Source organism: Chiroxiphia lanceolata, chromosome 5, assembly GCF_009829145.1.
Source record: "Chiroxiphia lanceolata isolate bChiLan1 chromosome 5, bChiLan1.pri, whole genome shotgun sequence".
NCBI classification, from domain to species: Eukaryota; Metazoa; Chordata; class Aves; order Passeriformes; family Pipridae; genus Chiroxiphia; species Chiroxiphia lanceolata.
In genome coordinates this window covers 796031-817004 of record NC_045641.1, presented here as the reverse complement: position 1 = coordinate 817004, position 20974 = coordinate 796031, and the positions used below count along the sequence as shown (strand labels likewise).

Sequence of the window (20974 nt, the reverse complement as noted above, 5' to 3'; positions counted from 1 at the left end):
TCACTAACAATAATATCAGTGCTACTAACAGAGGCCAGAAGTATGAGTAAAAATTACAGATTATTAGTTTATTTGTGGATTATTGCTACTAATAATCACAGAGTAGTATTAATGGTGGTAATTAATATAGTGATATTAGTGGTAATAACACAGACTAATGATAAGAATACAGACTAACTAGTAGTAAGAGTGCAGATTACCATTAGTAATCTTAATGTAATAACATCAGTAGTAATTAAAATAGTAATATTAGTGGTAATACAAACTAATAGTAATACACTGTGAGTAATAAGACTATGGTAATATTACAACAGAAATTGTTACTAGTAATACATGTCAATATTAATAAATTACAAACAGATGATAATTATACATACTGTTGTGGTAATGCAGTGTTGTATTAATATCAGTGGTAGTTAATACTGTGATGCTCATGGCAACAACACATACTAATAGTAACAATATAAGTAATAAGACCAATAGTAAAAATACAGGTTATTAATTATAAAACATGACTATTAATAATCTGTAATTTCTTTACAGCAGATACCTATAAATTACTATTTACTTGTGTTGGGTAAAGCCAGAGGGCAGTGGAAGCTGCTATGAGCTACTATGAGCTTACTACCAGCAACTCAAACAGGTACTGATTGTCATTAGTTATTCCAAATCACGACTAATGAAGCAACGAGAGTGCTAATGATTAATTGTATTATGGAGACATCAAAATCCTACCTTTGATTTTGAGGTGCCACCACTGTCATGAGGTGCCACCAGTTCAAGGCCAGCTCGGAGCCACCTGGGCTAGTGGAAGGTGTCCCTGCCATGGCAGTGGGTGGCACTGGGTGGTCATTGAGGTCCTTTCCAACCCAAACCATTCCATGGTTCTATGACTCCATGCTGTCCCTCTCCCCCATCCCGAGGGCACCGTGCCCAGCCCACGGAACCGGCCCCTCTGTGACATCAGCCCCGGCCCGGGGGCACCGGCAGGGCCGTGGGGGCTGCGCTGGAGGTGACCCCCCGCTCCTGGCACTGCCACCCATGGCTTGGCTGTGGCTACTGGTCCTGCTGGCCCTGGCCGGGCCCGTGGGTGGCACCTGGGACAGCTGTGGGTCAGTGGCCCTGGGATGTGGGAGGGAGCTCAGGAACACTCGGGGGGTTCCCAGCAGAACGGGGGCACAGATGTGCCCTCGGGGGTCCCTGGCCCTGCTGCCCCTCAGCGCAGTGTGGGGGGACAACAGGGGACCTGAGCAGCCCCTGGGCAGGGCAGTGATGGCTTTGTGCTTCCAGAGGGACCTGCGGGCTCCGGCCCATGGCTTCTGACCACAACTCCCTGCTGCCCGACTACGACCCCGCAGATGCTGCTGACGGACCCTTGGAGTCTTCCGACGGCACCGCAGGGGGAACGGGGGGAGTCACTGTCCGTTCAGGGGCCTGGCCTGGCATCGTCAGCATCCAGGCCAGCTGGGAGAACGGCACGTGGCACATGTGTGCAGGGGCCCTCATCCACCCCAAGTGGGTCCTCACGGTCGCCCACTGTTTCTTCGGGGTTGGGTAAGGAGGGGCAGGGACAGGGATGTCCCCACAGCTCGGGCAGGTGCCCAGTCTGGGAAGGGAAGGGCTGGGCTGCCCCAGCCCCTGGCTCTGCTCCCTCTCAGCCCTCTCTCCATCTGCCCCAAGGGATGTCTCCAAATGGGAGGTGGTGCTTGGGGCCACTGATCTGACCGAGCTGGGCCCCGAGGCAGAGTTGCACCGCATCCAGAGGCTCCTGGTGCACCAGCACTACGCACCTGCCTTGGCAAGGAACAACATTGCCCTGCTGGAGCTGGACGAGCCCGTGGAATGCAGCGACTACATCCAGCTGGGCTGTGTGCCCAACACTCCCCTGAGCGTGTCACAGATGAAAACCTGCTACATCGCAGGCTGGAAAACCACCTTGGATAGTGGTGAGTTCCCAAACAGGACACAGGCCCTGGGGCTGAGCTTGGGGACATGGGCTGGGCTTCCCAAGAGCAGAGGCCAAAGCCAGAGTCAGGCTGCAGGACATGAGCCCCAGCACAGAGGGGCCTGGCCCTGGCCCAGAGCCAACAGCAGGGCCCCAGTGGGACAACGCTGCTCCAAGGCTGCCCCCACCCAGGGCAGGGCACCAAGCCCCGAGCTGCGGGGGCTCATTGCCCTCTGTGCTCCAGCTCTCAGACCACGCCTGGTGCTGCAGGAGGCCAAGGTGCGGCTCATCGATGTGCAGCTCTGCAACAGCAGCCGCTGGTACGGGGGGGGCCGTGCACCCCCACGACCTGTGCGCTGGGTACCCGCGGGGCGGCATCGACACCTGCCAGGTGGGAGCGTGGCACCAGTCCCTCAGCCACCACAGGGACCCCCTGACCCCAAACATGGCACGGGCTGGGCCTGGCCCAGTGCCCTCCCAGCCCCGGGTCCCCATCGCTGCCAGGGCTGCCCTGTCCCATGTCCTCTGTCCCAACTCTGCCCTGTCCCATGTCCCCTATCCCAGGGCTGTCCTGTCCCATGTCCCCTGTCCCAACTCTGCCCTGTCCCATGTCCCCTATCCCAACTCTGCCCTGTCCTATGTCCCCTATCCGAGGGCTGCCCTCCCCTTCCCCATCCATAGGTCCCTGTCCCCTATCCCAGGGCTGCCATGTCCCATGTCCTCTGACCCAGGAAGGTCCCTGTCCCATGTCCCCTATCCCAGCGCTGCCCTCCCCTTCCCCATCCACGGGTCCCTCTCCCATCTCTCAGGGCTCTGCACATCCCTTGTCACTGTGCTGAGATGGGAGAGGGCACAACCTTAACAAGCCCCTGATCTGCTGCCGAGGCTCTGGAGGCTCCAGCCCCCAGGCAGAGCCTTCCCGTGCTGGGAACGTGGCTCTGGCAGGGGCTGGGAGAGAGGAGCCAGCCCTGCTGCTACAGCAGCCCCCCACAAACCCTGAGCCCTCTCTCCTGCTGCAGGGGGACAGCGGGGGTCCCCTGGTCTGCAAGGACAAGAGAGCTGACTACTTCTGGTTCGTGGGAATGACCAGCTGGGGAAAAGGCTGTGCTGGGGCCAAACGACCCGGGATCTTCACCTCCACCCAGCAATTCCACAACTGGATCCTGCTCCAGATGGGATTGTTCCCAGTAGTAACAGCCATTCCAATACCAGAGCCAACCATTACCTCGACTCCTGAGCAGAATCCAGAGCCAGAGTCCAGCCTGACCCCTACGGAGACACCGATGCCAACGGAAATGGGAAATTTTACAGCCATTTCAATCCAACAACAGATACTGGGGCAGTTCTTTGACCTGCTCCTGGAGCTCCTGCAGTTCCTAAGGGCCAAAATGGATTGATCAGAATGATGAGCAGGTCCAGTTCTCGCTGCAGTGGACCAAGACCATTCCCTATTGGGGCCACAACTGTGGGGCCAAAGGCAGCCCCAGTGCCCAGGGCTGCTCTGTCCTGCCCACGCTCCTCCCCTGAGCCCACCCCGATGGTGAATTATTGAAATAAAGTTGGTTTTGTTCCCCATTAACCTTGTTTTCATCCCAATTCGGTCTCCTGTGCAAAGTAAGGATGAGAAAATCGAGGAGGCAGGAGGGAAAAATGAGTGGGGTTGGCCACTCTTTGGGGAGGAGACAAGGGCGGAGACAGGGAGGAGTGGAGGGACGGGAGGGGAAGGGGCATCAGCACCAGTCCCACACACAAACTGCTGGCTGGCTGCTGCTGGCACTGAGCCCTGCACCCAAACCCCACAGCCTGCCAAACAAACTCCTCTGGCCCAGCTTTCCCACGGCACAGCCTCGGGTGTCCCATTCCTGGGAAAAGCCATTTAATAAAGGAGCTCTGCAGCAACAGGAGCAGCTGGAGTGGGGAGTCCTGGAGCCACGAGGGCCGTGGAGGTGCTGGAGGATGCCCACCCTGAGCTGCTGCTGCCCAGCCAGGCGTGTCCCCTCTGCACCAAGGTGCTGCCCCTGGGGCTGCTGGATCCCCCATCCCACCCTCCAGCCCAGGGGGGATCTCTGGATCCGGGATGTGCCCTCTGCTCCTCCTGGATCCTGTGAGATCCACCTCCAAGGAGCTGTGGTGGCTCTGGAGAAGATGCTGGAGCCTGGTCCCTCCTGGGACGTGTCACAGCTCCTGTCAAAGGCTGAACGTCCCCCACGGAGCACAGGCCCTGCCCCGCACTCCCGGCAGGGTTGGGGGTCTCCCCGATCCCCCATTTGCCTTCCCAGCACCCCATTAGTCCAAGGGGTGCCCGAGCTGGGGCTGTGGGGCAGCTCTAAGGCTGAGCTTGGTTAGTTGGGCCGGGGGGTCTGGTGGGTTTGGGGTGTCAGTGTGTCTCTGTGCAGCCCTGGCTGAGGGAGAGCCTGGAACAGGCCCAGGCCCAGGCTCCAGGGAGGCATCACAGGAGCCCTGATCCTGCAGCCCAGGAGCTCCACGGCACGAGCCAAGCAAGACACAAGATCCCAGCCCACAGATCTCCCCCGATCCCAGTTGGTTCTGCTCCTCAGGCACACGGCTCCAGCCCCACAGCAGCCTCCCTGCCCAAGGCTGGCCCAGCCAGCCCCCAGGACTCACCTTTCCCAGCTCAAATAGCACTGGGCTCCGGCCCCAGCCATCCAGGGCCAGTCTGGGATACAGCCAATCCATTCCCATTCCAGATCCTCGGGAAGGTCCTTAACCTGCTGCAGAGGCTCCTGCAGTGCCTGAGGGGTAAAATGGCTTGAGCAGCAGGATGAGCAGCCCCAGTTCTGGCTGCAGTGGCCCATGACCATTTCCCAGCTGGAATTATGTGATGGTTCTAACAGCTTGTAATACGCATACATTTAATTTATTCTTGTAAAATATATACTTGCATTCCCAGCACTAATTCGTAGTGATTTACAGTAGATAGAAAGTGGTATAATACTCTTCTGATCTATTCTAATTCCATTATATTATATTATTTCAGCATATATCCTTTTAATAGACTATATCATATCAGACTCTGCTACTGTTGACTAACTGTATATAACACATAAGCTGTACTGTATATAACACATAGAACTGTATGCTTACTGTGTATTCTGCATGTAATAAAAATATAATAAGCAACTGTAATATTAAAAAATGTAAATATATATGACATTGTGATATTTGTATTATGTATAACACATGTTGCACCACCCACCTACCTGACGCCCTCTCCTGAGGGCACCGTGTCCAGCCCACGGAACCGGCCCCTCTGTGACATCAGCCCCGGCCCGGGGGCACCGGCAGGGCCGTGGGGGCTGCGCTGGAGGTGACCCCCCGCTCCTGGCACTGCCACCCATGGCTTGGCTGTGGCTACTGGTCCTGCTGGCCCTGGCCGGGCCTGTGGGTGGCACCTGGGACAGCTGTGGGTAAGTGGCCCTGGGATGTGGGAGGGAGCTCAGGAACACTCGGGGGGTTCCCAGCAGAACGGGGGCACAGACGTGCCCTCGGGGGTCCCTGGCCCTGCTGCCCCTCAGCGCAGTGTGGGGGGACAGCAGGGGACCTGAGCAGCCCCTGGGCAGGGCAGTGATGGCTTTGTGCTTCCAGAGGGACCTGCGGGCTCCGGCCCATGGCTTCCGACCACAACTCCCTGCTGCCCGACTACGACACAGATGTCAACTATGGAGCCGTGGATTCTTCCGGCGGCACCGTGCGTGGCAACGATGTCGCACCCGGGACCTGGCCTGGCATCGTCAGCATCCAGGCCACCTGGGCAAATGGCACATGGCACATGTGTGCAGGGGCCCTCATCAACCCCAAGTGGGTCCTCACGGTCGCCCACTGCTTCTATGGGGCCAGGTAAGGAGGGGCAGGGACAGGGATGTCCCCACAGCTCGGGCAGGTGCCCAGTCTGGGAAGGGAAGGGCTGGGTTGCCCCAGCCTGTGACTCTGCTCCCTCTCACCACTCTGTCCTTGTGTCCCCCAGGAATGTCTCCAAATGGGAAGTGGTGCTTGGGGCCACTGATCTCAGCCAGCCAAGCCCTGGGACTCAGGTCCGGCACATCCAGAAGCTCCTGGTGCATCAGCGCTACGTGGCTACCACGGCAAAGAACAACATTGCCCTGCTGGAGCTGGATAAGCGTCTGGAGTGCAGCGACTACATCCAGCTGGGCTGTGTGCCTGATACCTCACTGGTAGTGTCAGACCTGAAAACCTGCTACATCGCGGGATGGGGTCCCAGCACCAAAAAAGGTGAGTTCCCAAACGCGATGTGGGCATTAAGGTCGAGCCTGGGGATGCAGGTTTGGCTTTGGCCAAAGCCAGAGTCAGGCTGCAGGACATGAGCCCCGGCACAGAGGGGCCTGGCCCTGGCCCAGAGCCAACAGCAGGGCCCCAGTGGGACAACGCTGCTCCAAGGCTGCCCCCACCCAGGGCAGGGCACCAAGCCCCGAGCTGCGGGGGCTCATTGCCCTCTGTGCTCCAGCTCTCAGACCACGCCTGGTGCTGCAGGAGGCCAAGGTGCGGCTCATCGATGTGCAGCTCTGCAACAGCAGCCGCTGGTACGGGGGGGCCGTGCACCCCCACGACCTGTGCGCTGGGTACCCGCGGGGCGGCATCGACACCTGCCAGGTGGGAGCGTGGCACCAGTCCCTCAGCCACCACAGGGACCCCCTGACCCCAAACATGGCACGGGCTGGGCCTGGCCCGGTGCCCTCCCAGCCCCGGGTCCCCATCGCTGCCAGGGCTGCCCTGTCCTATGTTCTCTATCCCAGGGCTGCCCTGTCCCATGTCCCATATCCCAGGGCTACCCTCTCCTTCCCTATCCACGGGTCTCTTTCCCATATCCAGGGCTGCCCTGTCCCATGTCCCATATCTGAGGGCTGTCCTGTCCCATGTCCCCTATCCCAGGCCTGTCCTGTCCCATGTCCCCCTATCCCAGGGCTGCCCTGTCCCATGTCCCCTATCCCAGGGCTGCCCTGTCCCCTTTCCCCTATCTCAGGGCTGCCCTCCCCTTCCCCATCCACGGATCCCTGTCCCATACCCCATACCCCTCCCCTTCCCCTTCCTTGGCTCCTTGTCCAGTGTCCCCTTGTCCCCAAGGCCTGGGGACAAAGCCCATCCAGTGCTCCTGGTGCAGATGTGACCCTGTAACAGCCTTAGTGTGGCAGCAGCCCCCCACAAACCCTGAGCCCTCTCTCCTGTCACAGGGGGACAGCGGGGGTCCCCTGGTCTGCAAGGACAACAAAGGCGACTACTTCTGGCTGGTGGGAATGACCAGCTGGGGAAAAGGCTGTGCTGGGGCCAAACGATTCGGAATCTTCACCTCCATTCAACACTTCCATGACTGGATCCTGCTCCAGATGGGATTGCTCCCAGCAGTAACAGCTGGTCCATCTGTACGGCCAGACACCACCCGGACCACCATCCAGGTGCCAACAGTAAAGGCCTCGGACACGCTTACAGCCATTAAATTCCCAAAAAATACCCTGCGGGAATTCCTTGACAAGCTGGAGGAGCTGTTGGATTTCCTAAAGGATGAAATGGATTGATCAGAAGGATGAGCAGGTCCAGTCCTGGCTGCAGTGGACCAAGACCATTCCCTGTTGAGGCCACGACTGTGGGGCCAAAAGCAGTCCCAGTGCCCAGGGCTGCCCTGTCCTGCCCACACTCCTCCCCTGAGCCCACCCCGATGGTGAAGTTTAGTGTCTTATTGAAATAAAGTTGTTTGTGTTCCCCATTAACCTTGTTTTCAGTCCAGGCAAGGTAAGGACAGGACAATCTGGGAGCCTGGAGGGAAAAATGAGTGGGGTTGGTCCTGTTTTGGGAGGAGACAAGGGTGGAGGAGGAGTGGAGAGAAGGGAAGGGGTGGCTGAGCCCTAGCAGGTGCAGAGAAGGGGCATCACCATCAGTCCCACACACAAACTGCTGGCTGGCTGCTGCTGGCACTGAGCCCTGCACCCAAACCCCACAGCCTGCCAAACAAACTCCTCCGGCCCAGCTTTCCCACGGCACAGCCTCGGGTGTCCCATTCCTGGGAAAAGCCATTTAATAAAGGAGCGGGGCAGCAACAGGAGCAGCTGGAGCGGGGAGTCCTGGAGCCACGAGGGCCGTGGAGGTGCTGGAGGATGCCCACCCTGAGCTGCTGCTGCCCAGCCAGGCGTGTCCCCTCTGCACCAAGGTGCTGCCCCTGGGGCTGCCAGGACCCCCCGTCCCACCCTCCAGCCCAGGGGGGATCTCTGGATCCGGGATGTGCCCTCTGCTCCTCCTGGATCTTTAAGGTCTCTTCCAACAAAACCATTCCATGGTTCTATGACTCCATGCTGTCCCTCTCCCCCCATCCCGAGGCCACCACGCCCAGCACACGGAACCGGCCCCTCTGTGACATCAGCCCCAACCTGGGGGCATTGCGACTGCTGAGGGCACAACGCTGGAGGTGACTCCCCAGTCCTGGCACTGTCACGTGTGCTGCCACCCATGGCTTGGCTGTGGCTCCTGGTCCTGCTGGCCCTGGCCGGGCCCGTGGGTGGCACCTGGGACACCTGTGGGTCAGTGGCCCCGGGATGTGGGAGGGAGCTCAGGAACACTCGGGGGGTTCCCAGCAGAACGGGGGCACAGATGTGCCCTCGGGGGTCCCTGGCTCTGCTGCCCCTCAGCGCAGTGTGGGGGGACAGCAGGGGACCTGAGCAGCCCCTGGGCAGGGCAGTGATGGCTTTGTGCTTCCAGAGGGACCTGCGGGCTCCGGCCCATGGCTTCCGACCAAAGCTCTGTTCCTCCTGTCTACGGACCCCTGGAATCTTCCAGTGACACAGCACCTGGCTCCGGTGTCCATCCAGGGGCCTGGCCTGGCATCGCCAGCATCCAGGTCACTTGGGAGAACGGCACGTGGCACATGTGTACAGGGGCCCTCATCCACCCCAAGTGGGTCCTCACAGTTGCCCGCTGCTTCATCGGGGCCGGGTAAGGAGGGGCAGGGACAGGGATGTCCCCACAGCTCGGGCAGGTGCCCAGCCTGCAGCACCACGTGCTAGTCCCTCTCTGCTCTGTGCTTCAATCAGCCTTGGGAAGCAGAGTGCTGGGAAATGCTGGGCTGCCCCAGCCCGTGGCTCTGCTCCCTGTCAACCCTCTCTCAATCTGCCTCCCAGGAACGTCATCAAGTGGGATGTGGTGGTTGGGGCCACCAATCTCTCTCAGCTGGGCCCCGGGGCCATGGTGCACCAAATCAAGAGGATCCTGATTCACCAGCACTACAGGGCTGGCTCGGAGTGGAACAACATCGCCCTGCTGGAGCTGGACCAGCCCGTGGAGTGCAGCGACTACATCCAGCTGGGCTGTGTGCCCAAGGCCTCGCTGAGAGTGTCAGACCTTAAAACCTGCTACATCGCGGGCTGGGGTCCCACCGCGGAGAGTGGTGAGTTCCCAAACAGCAAGTGGGCACTGAGGGCAAGATGGGCACCCTGGGGACATGGGTTGGGCATCCCAGGGACACAGGCTGGGCTTCCCAAGAGCGGAGGCCAAAGCCAGAGTCAGGCTGCAGGACATGAGCCCCGGCACAGAGGGGCCTGGCCCTGGCCCAGAGCCAACAGCAGGGCCCCAGCGGGACAACGCTGCTCCAAGGCTGCCCCCACCCAGGGCAGGGCACCAAGCCCCGAGCTGTGGGGGCTCATTGCCCTCTGTGCTCCAGCTCTCAGACCACGCCTGGTGCTGCAGGAGGCCAAGGTGCGGCTCATCGATGTGCAGCTCTGCAACAGCAGCCGCTGGTACGGGGGGGCCGTGCACCCCCACGACCTGTGCGCTGGGTACCCGCGGGGCGGCATCGACACCTGCCAGGTGGGAGCGTGGCACCAGTCCCTCAGCCAGCACAGGGACCCCCTGACCCCAAACATGGCACGGGCTGGGCCTGGGTCCCCCCAGGTCCCCCTCGCTGCCAGGGCTGCCCTGTCCAATGTCCCCTATCCCAGGGCTGCCCTGTCCCATGTCCCCTGTCCCAAGGCTGCCCTCCCCTTCCCCATTCACGGGTCCCTGTCCCATGTCCCCTTGTCCCCAAGGCCTGCCACTCTTACCACAAATCCCACCCAGTGCTCCCGGCAGCCCCAAGGCGCAGATGTGATCCTGGAACATCCGTTCTCTGCACATCCCTTGTCACTGTGCTGGGATGAGAGAGAACCCAATATTAACAGGTCCCCAACCTGCTCCCAGCCCAGGCTCTGGAGGCTCCAGTCCCCAGGCAGAGCCTTCCCGTGCTGGGAATGTGGCTCTGGCAGGGGCTGGGAGAGAGGAGCCAGCCCTGCTGCTGCAGCAGCCCCCCACAAACCCTGAGCCCTCTCTCCTGCCACAGGGGGACAGCGGGGGTCCCCTGGTCTGCAAGGACAAGAGAGCCGACTACTTCTGGCTGGTGGGAATGACCAGCTGGGGAAAAGGCTGTGCTGGGGCCAAACGACCCGGGATCTTCACCTCCACCCAGCAATTCCACGACTGGATCCTGGTCCAGACAGGCCTGAGCCCAGCAGAACCTGCAGCTCCAACGCCAAAGCCAAACTCCACCGCAGCCTCCATTGCAGCCAAGGAACTGGGCAGGTTTGCAGCTGTTTCATTAGCAAAACAGACCGTGCTGGAATTCCTTGGGAAGCTGGAGGAGATCTTGGTGTTCCTGAGGGACAAAACGTCTTGACCAGAAGGGTGAGCAGACCCAGCCCTGGCTGCAGTGGATTACAACCATTCCCTGTTGGTGCCATGACTGTGGGGCCAAAGGCAGCCCCAGTGCCCAGGGCTGCTCTGTGCTGCCCATGCTCCTCCCCTGAGCCCGCTGTGGTGCTCAGGTCGATTTAATCCTTGAAATAAAGTAGTTTGTATTCCCCACTGTCATGGTTTGGGAATGGTGTTCTCCACTTTAGCAGTCCCAATAAAACCCCACTGCCACTCCCTCCCCCTCACCATCCAACTGGAAGCATAAAAGGCAAAGGTTACAGGTTGGAATTAGAGCAGTTTACTGGAAACTGCAATGAGATAAGAAAATGAACAGTATCAGCAACAATATTAATCACAAAAGGTATAAGACAAAGAAATGATTTACATGGAAAGCCCACAAAAACAAATACCGACCTGCTGTTCCCCACCTTGTTTTCTCCATCCTGGCCAAAACTATGACACCCATTAACCTTGTTTTCAGCCCAATTCAGTCTCCTGTGTAAGGCAAGGATGAGAAAATCTGGGAGGCAGGAGTGATGGTGGGGAAGTGAGCGGGATTGGCCCCTGTTTTGGGAGGAGACAAGGGCGGAGACAGGGAGGAGTGGAGAGAGGGATGGCAGTGGCTGAGCCCGGCAGGTGCAGAGAAGGGGCATCAGCACCAGTCCCACACACAAACTGCTGGCTGGCTGCTGCTGGCACTGAGCCCTGCACCCAAACCCCACAGCCTGCCAAACAAACTCCTCCGGCCCAGCTTTCCCACGGCACAGCCTCGGGTGTCCCATTCCTGGGAAAAGCCATTTAATAAAGGAGCGGGGCAGCAACAGGAGCAGCAGGAGCGGGGAGTCCTGGAGCCACGAGGGCCGTGGAGGTGCTGGAGGATGCCCACCCTGAGCTGCTGCTGCCCAGCCAGGCGAGTCCCCTCTGCACCAAGGTGCTGCCCCTGGGGCTGCCGGGACCCCCCATCCCACCCTCCAGCCCAGGGGGGATCTCTGGATCCGGGATGTGCCCTCTGCTCCTCCTGGATCCTGTGAGATCCACCTCCAAGGAGCTGTGGTGGCTCTGGAGAAGCTGCTGGAGCCTGGTCCCTCCTGGGACGTGTCACAGCTCCCGTCAAAGGCTGAACGTCCCACACGGAGCACAGGCCCTGCCCCGCACTCCTGACTGGGTTGGGGGTCTCCCCGATCCCCCATTTGCCTTCCCAGCACCCCGTTAGTCCAAGGGGTGCCCGAGCTGGGGCTGTGGGGCAGCTCTAAGGCTGAGCTTGGTTAGTTGGGCCGGGGGGTCTGGTGGCTTTGGGGTGTCAGTGTGGGGCAGCCCCGGGCTGGGAGCAGCGGCAGCAGGAGGGTTTGGGGGTGCAGTTGGGTGCACAGCAGGGCTGCAGGGCGGGATCCCGGCCCTTCCTGATCTGGCTCTCCCCAAACTCCATGCGCTGCTCCAGGAGGACTTTCTGCAGGGTGATCTCCCTGAGGACCTGCAGCACCTCGGGCCCTGCCCCGCCCTGGAGCAGGTCGTAGTTCTCGGCGGGGTCCGACTCCAGGTCGAAGAGCAGAGGGGGCAGGTGGGGGGTCAGCGGGGTCAGCCCGTGACAGGCCTGGTCTGGGGTCGTGTCGCTGTGAAAGGAACCTGCAAAACACCCCCCCGGGTGAGCTCAGCTCCTCCTCCCGAGCTCCCCGGCCCTTCCCAAAGCCGCCGTGCCGGGGGAAGGGGCAGCACCGACCTTGGGTGAAGTAATGAGCCTTGTACTTCCCGAGGCGGACGGCGAAGGGGCCGTGCAGGGGGTCGGGGGCCGGAGGGTAGAAGAACATGGTCTGTCGGGGACTCTGGGGAGGCAGCAGAGCTCAGCTCTCCTGTGCAGCCACCCGGCTGGAGGAGAGCCTGGAACAGCACCAGGCACTCCAGGGATTCCCACAGCAGCCCTGATCCCACAGCCAGAGTGAGGCTGGAGAGGAGGGCGGGTGATGAACAGAAGCGTCTTGTTGGGTCCCTGCTCACAGCTCCTGCCAGCCTGGGGACACCCAGCAAGTCCACAGGACAAAAGGTGCCAGCCCATGGATCTCCCCCAACCCCAGCTGGTTCTGCTCCTCAGGCACGTGGCTCCAGCAGCCTCCCTGCCCAAGGCCAGCCGAGCCAGCCCCCAGGACTCACCTTCCCCGTCCCAAACAGCACTGGGCTCATGTCATAGCCATCCAGGGCCACTCTGGGAAGGGCTGCTCCAGCCAGGGCAGTCAGTGTTGGCAGGATGTCCAGGGTGCTTGCCAGCTCGTGCGTCACTCCTGGCACAAGGAAAAGTTCAAGCCCCTGATCCCACTCCCATCCCGGCCATCCCCACTTCAATCCCAGCTGGGATGGCTCAGGTGCCTGGGCTGGCACAGGCAGTGCCAAGGCTCACCTGGGGCGATCCGGCCTGGCCAATAAGCCACCGCTGGTTCCCTCATGCCACCTTCGTACGTCGTGCCCTTGCCACACTTCAGGTGGCCGGAGCTGCCTCCGCGTGCCATCCGCAGGGTGGAGGGGCTGGGGGACAAGAACCACCTGCCATCAGGGCCATGGGTTCCCACTGCCCCTCCCCTGGTGCTGCCAACGGAGCCACGACCAGCGAGACCTGGTGCCACCCTGCTCAGCCTTACGGGGCAGGTGCAGAAGCCAAGGTGTGTGGGACACCTGAGCAGGGCACCAGAGGCCAATGTCACCCACACACGAAGGGAATCGGGGGATATTTGGGCTGCTGCCACTCCTGGCGTGACCCCTGTGAGGTTTCTGGCCCAGCTGGGTCACAAGGACACAGAAGAGATCGTGCACTGGGTACCTCCTGCCCCACCTCGTGTCCCCGGGGTCTCGCCTGGCAATGCCACCCCTCGACCCCACTGCTGCCTTATCCCTCATCCTCCCAGCAGCAGAATCCTCCCAGTGGCAAAGCCCCCCCTGCCGAGCCCCCTCACCCGTTGTCAGAGGTGAAGAACAGCAGGGTGTTGTTCTCCAGGCCGTTCTCCTGCAGGGCCTGCAGCAACTGTCCCACGGAGCCGTCGAACTCCGCCAGCGCGTCCCCGAAGGGGCCTCGCCGGGACCGCCCCGCGTACTCCTGGCTGGCAAACTGGGGGTAGTGGGTGTGCTGGGGAAAGGCAGAGAGGGTGGGAACCAGCCCCCACAGCTCCCTGCAGGAACAGGCAGCACCCCAGCGAGGACATGGAGAGAGGTGACAACACCCATGAGCTGAGAGGACACTTGTCCCCAAGCACCTCTCAGCAATGGCACAAAGCAGCTGAGCCCCAGGACAGGACGTGGAACCCCAGAGTGGGAAGTTCTCCCCAGTGGATGGCCCAGAGAAGTGGGCAAAGCTCCAGAAAGAAGCACCCCCAAAGCATTATCCCACAAGACCCAGCTCTGTGTGGGAACAGCAATCCCAGGTCACCGGGGTGCAGGTTCTGGGGCTGCAGGAGTGGAGGTGCTCCCCTGCTCTCCCCACAGGACACAGGCTCCCTTCCCTTCCCCACCCTTCTCTTACATGGGAGGCGTAGTAGAGCAGGAAGGGGAGGCCCCGTTGGGCACAGTAAGTGATGAAGTTCCGGGAGAATTTATTGTAGAGTGGCACCAGGTCAGGGAAGGACACGGGCTGCTGGATGATGGTCTGGTTCCAGAGCAGCGGGAGCGGCACCACACCCTGGTCACAGGTCCCAAAACACTTGATGTTGGGTGGGAAGCAGGTGAGATTCTGGCAGGGGCCCTGGAGAGGACACAGAACTTGGGATCTGAGCTGCATTGCAGGACAGGGAAGGGAAGGAAGAGGAGCAAAGAGTCTCAGAGCGACCCACCATGATGAGCACCCTTTGAGTGGCCACTCCCAGAAGCCCAGAGGTCTTTTCCCACCCCAAAACTGTCCCAGAACTGTGCTGCCCCGACAGCATTTTCTCCTGGTAGCAACTGTTTTGTAGCCCAGAAGGTGACCCACCCACCCTGTCCCACCACGAGGGACCCACGTCCCCACGCAGCAGGGCTCACCCGTCCCCTCACCTGGTCATGGGAGTAGGGCACCCCCAGGAAGTGGTCAAACCCCTGGTGGGTGGGCAGGAAGGAGCCATTGACCCCCACGCCCAGGTGCCACTTGCCCACCATGGCCGTGGCGTAGCCCCGAGCCTTCAGCACCTCTGCGATGGTGACCTCGGAGAGCGGGAGCCCCCCCCGCGAGCCCGGGTCGAACACGCCGGGATAGATCCCGGAGCGCACCTGGAACCGGCCCGTCAGCAGGGCTGCCCTGCAGGGGAGGAGACTCCTGTCAGCATGGACTGTCAGACTGTCAGCATGGACTGTCAGACTGTCAGGTTTATCCGCTGCCCGTCCCTCCTGCCATGGACACTCCCTGCTGGCATTACCGAGTCACGGGATATGCTGACTGGGAAGGGACCCACAAGGATCGCCCGGTCCAACCCCTGGCTCTGCAGAGGACCGTGCCCAAGAGCCACACCCTGTGCCTGAGAGGGTCATCTAAACCCTCCTGGAGCTCTGGCAGCCTTGGGGCCATGCCCACTGCCCTGGGGAGCCTGGGCAGTGCCCAACCACCCTCTGGGGGAAGAACCTTTCCCCGAGATCCAACCTGAGCCTGCCCTGGCACAGCTCCAGCCCTTCCCTGGGTGCTGTCCCTGGTGTCCCCAAAGCAGAGCTCAGCCCCTGCCCCTCCTCTGTCCCACCCCAGGCAGTTGGAACTGCAGTGAGCTCTCCCCTCAGTCCCCTCTTCTCCAGTTGAACACTCCAAGTGCCCTCAGTGTCCTCACACAGCTTCAAATCAAGGCCCTTCCCCACCCTCCTTGCCCTCCTTTGGACACTCTCCAATGGCTCAATCTCTTCCTTGTACTGCGGTGCCCCAGACCGCCCCAGTACTGCAGGTGGGGCCGCCCAGGTGAGAGCAGAGCGGGCCGATGCCCTCCCGGCGCTCGGGGGCCGTACCGGGAGGGGCTGCAGACGGCGGCGCTGCTGTAGAAGTCCGTGAAGCGCAGCCCGCGGGCCGCCAGCCCGTCCAGGTGCGGCGTGGCCGAGGAAGGGTGCCCGTAGCTGCCCAGGTCCCCGAAGCCCAGGTCGTCCGCCAGCACCAGGACGAAGTTGGGCCGGGCGGCGGCCGCGGCGAGCGGGGGCGGCGGGAGGAGAAGCAGCAGCAGCGGCAGCAGCGGCGGCAGCGCCCACGGGCGGTCCCGGCCCCGCGGGGCCATGGCGGCTGCACTGGGGGGTGTCCCGGGGTGCCAGGTGGTGGCCCGGTGGTGTCCGGGTGATGTCCCGCTGATGCCCGGTGGGTTCCCGGTGCTGCCTGGTGGTGTCCCGGCGATGTCCCGGTGTCCCGGCGCTGTCCCAGTGATGCCCCGGTAGTGCCCGGCGATGCCCCGGCGCTGTCCCAGTGATGTCCCGGTAGTGCCCGGCGATGCCCCGGCGCTGCCCCGGCACTGCCTGGTGGTGCCCGGTACTATCCTGGTGATGCCTCGGTAGTGCCCGGCGCTGCCCCGGCGGTGCCTGGTGGTGCCCGGCGCTATCCCGGTGATGTCCCGGTAGTGCCCGGCGATGCCCTGGCGCTGCCCCGGTGCTGCCTGGTGGTGCCCGGCGCTATCCCGGTGATGTCCCGGTAGTGTCCCGGCTGTGTCCCGGTGGATGTCCCAGCAGTGCCTCCGCTGGACCCGTGGCCCCGGGGCGGTCCCGGTCCCTCCCGCCCGGCGTGGGACAAAGGGAAATCACATGAGCGCTGTTCCGCGGGGCATGCTGGGAGTTGTAGTCCGGCACAGTGCACTGGACTACAACCGCTGTCGTCTGCACGCAGGAGTTGTACTACAGCTTGTACTCGTACTACAGCTTGTACTCGTACTACAGCTTGTACTTGTGCTACAGCTTGTGCTTGTATTACAGCTTGTACTTGTACTACAACTTGTATTCGTACTACAGCTTGTACTCGTACTACAGCTTGTGCTCGTACTACAGCTTGTACTTGTACAGCTACTGTAGTACTGCTACAGCTACTGGAGTCCCAAGAGGCAGTGGCGGTCACGGATGGATCAGGCTGGAAGGGACCACAGCGGGTCGTCTGGTCCAACCTCCCCGATCGAGGGCACAGCGGGAGCAGGTGGGATGGGGGGTCCCGGCAGCCCCAGGGGCAGCACCTTGGTGCAGAGGGGACACGCCTGGCTGGGCAGCAGCAGCTCAGGGTGGGCATCCTCCAGCACCTCCACGGCCCTCGTGGCTCCAGGACTCCCTGCTCCAGCTGCTCCTGTTGCTGCCCCTCTCCTTAATAAATGGCTTTTCCCAGGAATGGGACACCCGAGGCTGTGCCGTGGGAAAGCTGGGCCGGAGGAGTTTGTTTGGCAGGCTGTGGGGTTTGGGTGCAGGGCTCAGTGCCAGCAGCAGCCAGCCAGCAGTTTGTGTGTGGGACTGGTGCTGATGCCCCTTCTCTGCACCTGCCGGGCTCAGCCACCCCCTCCCCTCCTCCTCTCCTCTCCTCTCCTCCCTGTCTCCGCCCTTGTCTCCTCCCAAAACAGGATCAACCCCACTCATTTTTCCCTCCAGGCTCCCAGATTGTCCTGTCCTTACCTTGCCTGGACTGAAAACAAGGTTAATGGGGAACACAAACAGCTTTATTTCAATGACACTGAACTTCACCATCGGGGTGGGCTCAGGGGAGGAGCGTGGGCAGGACAGGGCAGCTCTGGGCACTGGGGCTGCTTTTGGCCCCACAGTCGTGGTCCCACCAGGGAATGGTCTTGGTCCCACCAGGGAATCATTGTAATCCACTGCAGCCAGAACCGGATCTGCTCATCCCACTGTTCAAGTCTTTTTTCCCTTTAGGAACTGCAGGAGCTCCAGGAGCAGGTTAAAGAATTGCCCCAGTATCTGTTGTTGGATTGAAATGGGTGTAAAACTGTCCAACTCCATTGGCATCTCCACAGGGATCGGGGTGGACTCTGGCTCTGGATTCTGCTCAGGAGTCGAGGTCGTGGTTGGCTCTGGAGCTGGAGCAGCTGTTATTGCTGGGAGCAATCCCATCTGGAGCAGGATCCAGTCGTGGAATTGCTGGGTGGAGGTGAAGATCCCGGGTCGTTTGGCCCCAGCACAGCCTTTTCCCCAGCTGGTCATTCCCACAAACCAGAAGTAGTCGGCTCTCTTGTCCTTGCAGACCAGGGGACCCCCGCTGTCCCCCTGTGGCAGGAGAGAGGGCTCAGGGTTTGTGGGGGGCTGCTGCAGCAGCAGGGCTGGCTCCTCTCTCCCAGCCCCTGCCAGAGCCACATTCCCAGCACGGGAAGGCTCTGCCTGGGAACTGGAGCCTCCAGAGCCTTGGCAGCAAGATCAGGGGCTTGTTAAGGTTGCACCCTCTCCCATCTCAGCACAGTGACAAGGGATGTGCAGAGAATGGATGTTCTGGGGTCACATCCACACCTCGGGCCTGCCAGGAACACTGGATGGGATTTTTGGCAGAGCCAGGCCTTGGGGACAAGGGGACATAGGACTCACAGCTCGGGAAGGGGAGGGCAGCCCTGGGATAGGGGACATGGGACAGGGCAGCCCTGGGATATGGGACAGGGCACAGGGCAGCCCTGGGATATGGGACATGGGACAGGGCAGAGTTGGGATAGGGAACATTGGACAGGGCAGCTCTGGGATAGGGGACATGGGACAGGGCAGAGTTGGGACAGGGGACATGGGACAGGGCAGCCCTGGCAGCGATGGGGACCCGGGGCTGGGAGGGCACCGGGCCAGGCCCAGCCCGTGCCATGTTTGGGGTCAGGGGGTCCCTGTGGTGGCTGAGGGACTGGTGCCACGCTCCCACCTGGCAGGTGTCGATGCCGCCCCGCGGGTACCCAGCGCACAGGTCGTGGGGGTGCACGGCCCCCCCGTACCAGCGGCTGCTGTTGCAGAGCTGCACATCGATGAGCCGCACCTTGGCCTCCTGCAGCACCAGGCGTGGTCTGAGAGCTGGAGCACAGAGGGCAATGAGCCCCCGCAGCTCGGGGCTTGGTGCCCTGCCCTGGGTGGGGGCAGCCTTGGAGCAGCGTTGTCCCGCTGGGGCCCTGCTGTTGGCTCTGGGCCAGGGCCAGGCCCCTCTGTGCCGGGGCTCATGTCCTGCAGCCTGACTCAGGCTTTGGCCTCTGCTCTTGGGAAGCCCAGCCTGTGTCCCCAAGCTCAGCCCCAGGGCCTGTGTCCTGTTTGGGAACTCACCACTATCCAAGGTGGTTCTCCAGCCCGCGATGTAGCAGGTTTTCAGCTCTGAGACTCCCAGTGAGATGTCGGGCACACAGCCCAGCTGGATGTAGTCGCTGCACTCCACGGGCTGGTCCAGCTCCAGCAGGGCAATGTTGTTCCTTGCCAAGGCAGGTGCGTAGTGCTGGTGCACCAGGAGCCTCTGGATGTGCCTCAGCTCAGCTTCAGGGCCCAGCTCGGTCAGATCAGTGGCCCCGATCACCACCTCCCATTTGGAGACATCCCTTGGGGCAGATGGAGAGAGGGCTGAGAGGGAGCAGAGCCAGGGGCTGGGGCAGCCCAGCCCTTCCCTTCCCAGACTGGGCACCTGCCCGAGCTGTGGGGACATCCCTGTCCCTGCCCCTCCTTACCCAACCCCGAAGAAGCAGTGGGCGACCGTGAGGACCCACTTGGGGTGGATGAGGGCCCCTGCACACATGTGCCACGTGCCATTCTCCCAGCTGGCCTGGATGCTGACGATGCCAGGCCAGGCCCCCGCCTGGACACCGGTGCCACCCACGATGTGGGACGTGCCGTCGGCCAAATCCACGGGGCCGTCGGGCAGCAGGGAGTTGTGGTCGGAAGCCATGGGCCGGAGCCCGCAGGTCCCTCTGGAAGCACAAAGCCATCACTGCCCTGCCCAGGGGCTGCTCAGGTCCCCTGCTGTCCCCCCACACTGCGCTGAGGGGCAGCAGGGCCAGGGACCCCCGAGGGCACATCTGTGCCCCCGTTCTGCTGGGAACCCCTGAGTGTTCCCGACCTCCCTCCCACATCCTGGGGCCACTGACCTGCAGGTGTCCCAGGTGCCACCCACGGGCCCGGCCAGGGCCAGCAGGACCAGTAGCCACAGCCAAGCCATGGGTGGCAGTGCCAGGAGCGGGGGGTCACCTCCAGTGCAGCCCCCACGGCCCTGCCGGTGCCCCCGGGCCGGGGCTGATGTCACAGAGGGGCCGGTTCCGTGGGCTGGGCACGGTGCCCTCGGGATGGGGGGAGAGGGACAGCATGGAGTCATAGAACCATGGAATGGTTTGGGTTGGAAAGGACCTCAATGACCATCCAGTGCCACCCCCTGCCATGGCAGGGACACCTTCCACTAGCCCAGGTGGCTCCGAGCCCTGTCCAACCTGGCCTTGGACATTTCCAGGGATGGTGAGTGTTCCCAGGAGAGAGATCCGTGTGCCAGCAGCACACTCAGCTGCAGCCTGGCCTGTGGGATCAGAACACGAGGCCCTGGGAGCAGCAGGGATGTGGGATCACAGGAGGCAGGTGCAGGCAGGGAGGGGCTGCCAGCAGGGAGGGAAGCACAGGGGACAGTCTGTCTCCCTTCCAGGAGAAGGGGCAGAGTCACTGCTGCTCCCTGACGTGGGGACAGCAGGTCCCAGAGCAAGGATCTGCCATTCCCTGGGAGGAGAATCAGCCAGGGATTGCCCACAGAGGAGGGCCCTGGTGTTCCTGGGCTGGGGGTGGTTCTGGGCAGGCATCCCGCAGCTTCCAGGTGGCAGATGGATCTGGGATGTCCCTCTGCAGCCCAGTACCACCCCTCACATGCCAGCTGGAGCTCTCTCCGATCCTGTTCCTGACATTATTTTCCGCAGGCCGTGTCTGCTTCTCTCCATCTGCAGGCTTGGGCTGGGTGCCAAGGGGTGGAAAGAGGAGGCTGCTGCTTGGGCATGTGAGGCACCAGAGTCGGAGAGTGGCTGGAAGGGAGGGCTGGCAAGTGAGGAATTGCCACAGAATCACAGGTGGCTGAGGTTGGAGGTCACCTGGTCCAATTCCTGCTCAAGCAGGGTCAGATGCAGCAGCTTGCCCAGGAGCACAACCAGTTGGATTTCAAATATCTCCAAGGAGGGAGACTCCACAACCTCCCTGGGCAGCCTGTGCCCGTGCTCAGTCTTCCTCACAGGAACTAAAGTGGTTCCCTGTGTTTAGGTGGTATTTCAGGGTGTTTTTTTTTTTTTTAATTTGTGCCCATTGCCTCTTGTCCTGTCACTGGACAGTGCTGAGAAGGATCTATTTCCCTCTTCTCCCTCCCATCCTGATCCTGGTACCCACTGACAAGATCCCCCTGAGCTGTCTCTTCTCCAGTCCCAGCTCACTCATCCTCCCCTCCCAGGAGGGATGTTCCAGTCACCAGCCACCAGA

The 20974-nt window shown here is 61.4% G+C and overlaps 4 protein-coding genes, 1 long non-coding RNA gene and 1 pseudogene across 6 annotated transcripts; 4 read left to right on the top strand and 2 right to left on the bottom strand.

The window, feature by feature from the left end:
• The first annotated feature begins 957 nt into the window (after positions 1–957).
• On the top strand, positions 958–3484 carry LOC116786941 (annotated as a pseudogene).
• A 1745-nt stretch (positions 3485–5229) lies between these two features.
• LOC116786943 (acrosin-like) lies at positions 5230–7686 on the top strand. Its single transcript, XM_032688112.1, has 5 exons — positions 5230–5373; positions 5552–5803; positions 5931–6196; positions 6429–6574; positions 7153–7686. Exons 1-5 carry the CDS (start codon positions 5303–5305, stop codon positions 7492–7494), a joined length of 1077 nt encoding a protein of 358 aa, XP_032544003.1. The 5' UTR covers positions 5230–5302; the 3' UTR covers positions 7495–7686.
• Positions 7687–8342: 656 nt separating this feature from the next.
• LOC116786944 (acrosin-like) lies at positions 8343–10731 on the top strand. 2 transcript variants are annotated; one of them, XM_032688114.1, is made up of 5 exons: positions 8343–8487; positions 8666–8902; positions 9088–9353; positions 9627–9772; positions 10407–10731. In XM_032688114.1, the coding sequence occupies exons 1-5, from the start codon at positions 8420–8422 to the stop codon at positions 10611–10613; spliced, it is 924 nt and encodes a 307-aa protein (XP_032544005.1). In that variant the 5' UTR covers positions 8343–8419; the 3' UTR covers positions 10614–10731. The 2 variants fall into 2 exon arrangements, with proteins under 2 accessions (XP_032544005.1, XP_032544004.1); XM_032688113.1 differs by having other exon boundaries at positions 8344–8487; positions 10281–10731.
• A 1164-nt stretch (positions 10732–11895) lies between these two features.
• On the bottom strand, positions 11896–16066 carry ARSA (arylsulfatase A). Its single transcript, XM_032688104.1, has 8 exons — positions 15569–16066; positions 14639–14879; positions 14133–14351; positions 13570–13739; positions 13020–13144; positions 12776–12903; positions 12348–12450; positions 11896–12253 (listed from the first exon to the last, which is right to left on the bottom strand). Exons 1-8 carry the CDS (start codon positions 15826–15828, stop codon positions 11931–11933), a joined length of 1569 nt encoding a protein of 522 aa, XP_032543995.1. The 5' UTR covers positions 15829–16066; the 3' UTR covers positions 11896–11930.
• Positions 16067–17210: 1144 nt separating this feature from the next.
• LOC116786942 (acrosin-like) lies at positions 17211–19769 on the bottom strand. The gene is made up of 5 exons (XM_032688111.1): positions 19621–19769; positions 19204–19443; positions 18812–19077; positions 18423–18568; positions 17211–17794 (listed from the first exon to the last, which is right to left on the bottom strand). Exons 1-5 carry the CDS (start codon positions 19689–19691, stop codon positions 17423–17425), a joined length of 1095 nt encoding a protein of 364 aa, XP_032544002.1. The 5' UTR covers positions 19692–19769; the 3' UTR covers positions 17211–17422.
• Positions 19770–19937: 168 nt separating this feature from the next.
• Positions 19938–20767, top strand: LOC116786955. The gene is made up of 2 exons (XR_004357118.1): positions 19938–19981; positions 20428–20767. It is a non-coding gene; the product is annotated as an uncharacterized LOC116786955 (long non-coding RNA).
• Positions 20768–20974: the final 207 nt, after the last annotated feature.

Bases quoted from the DNA above. Each gene is read 5' to 3' on its own strand.
- LOC116786943 (XM_032688112.1), top strand. From the start codon at position 5,303: ATGGCTTGGCTGTGGCTACTGGTCCTGCTGGCCCTGGCCGGGCCTGTG. The intron at 5,804-5,930 runs GTAAGGAGGGGC...TGTGTCCCCCAG, and splicing joins CACTGCTTCTATGGGGCCAG to GAATGTCTCCAAATGGGAAG. The intron at 6,575-7,152 runs GTGGGAGCGTGG...CTCCTGTCACAG, and splicing joins GCGGCATCGACACCTGCCAG to GGGGACAGCGGGGGTCCCCT.
- LOC116786942 (XM_032688111.1), bottom strand. From the start codon at position 19,691: ATGGCTTGGCTGTGGCTACTGGTCCTGCTGGCCCTGGCCGGGCCCGTG. The intron at 19,078-19,203 runs GTAAGGAGGGGC...ATCTGCCCCAAG, and splicing joins CACTGCTTCTTCGGGGTTGG to GGATGTCTCCAAATGGGAGG. The intron at 17,795-18,422 runs GTGGGAGCGTGG...CTCCTGCCACAG, and splicing joins GCGGCATCGACACCTGCCAG to GGGGACAGCGGGGGTCCCCT.
- ARSA (XM_032688104.1), bottom strand. From the start codon at position 15,828: ATGGCCCCGCGGGGCCGGGACCGCCCGTGGGCGCTGCCGCCGCTGCTG. The intron at 14,880-15,568 runs GTACGGCCCCCG...CCTCCCCTGCAG, and splicing joins GCCGTCTGCAGCCCCTCCCG to GGCAGCCCTGCTGACGGGCC. The intron at 13,740-14,132 runs GTAAGAGAAGGG...GCCTTTCCCCAG, and splicing joins TGCTCTACTACGCCTCCCAT to CACACCCACTACCCCCAGTT.
- LOC116786944 (XM_032688113.1), top strand. From the start codon at position 8,420: ATGGCTTGGCTGTGGCTCCTGGTCCTGCTGGCCCTGGCCGGGCCCGTG. The intron at 8,488-8,665 runs TGGGTCAGTGGC...GCTTTGTGCTTC, and splicing joins GGTGGCACCTGGGACACCTG to CAGAGGGACCTGCGGGCTCC. The intron at 8,903-9,087 runs GTAAGGAGGGGC...TCTGCCTCCCAG, and splicing joins CGCTGCTTCATCGGGGCCGG to GAACGTCATCAAGTGGGATG.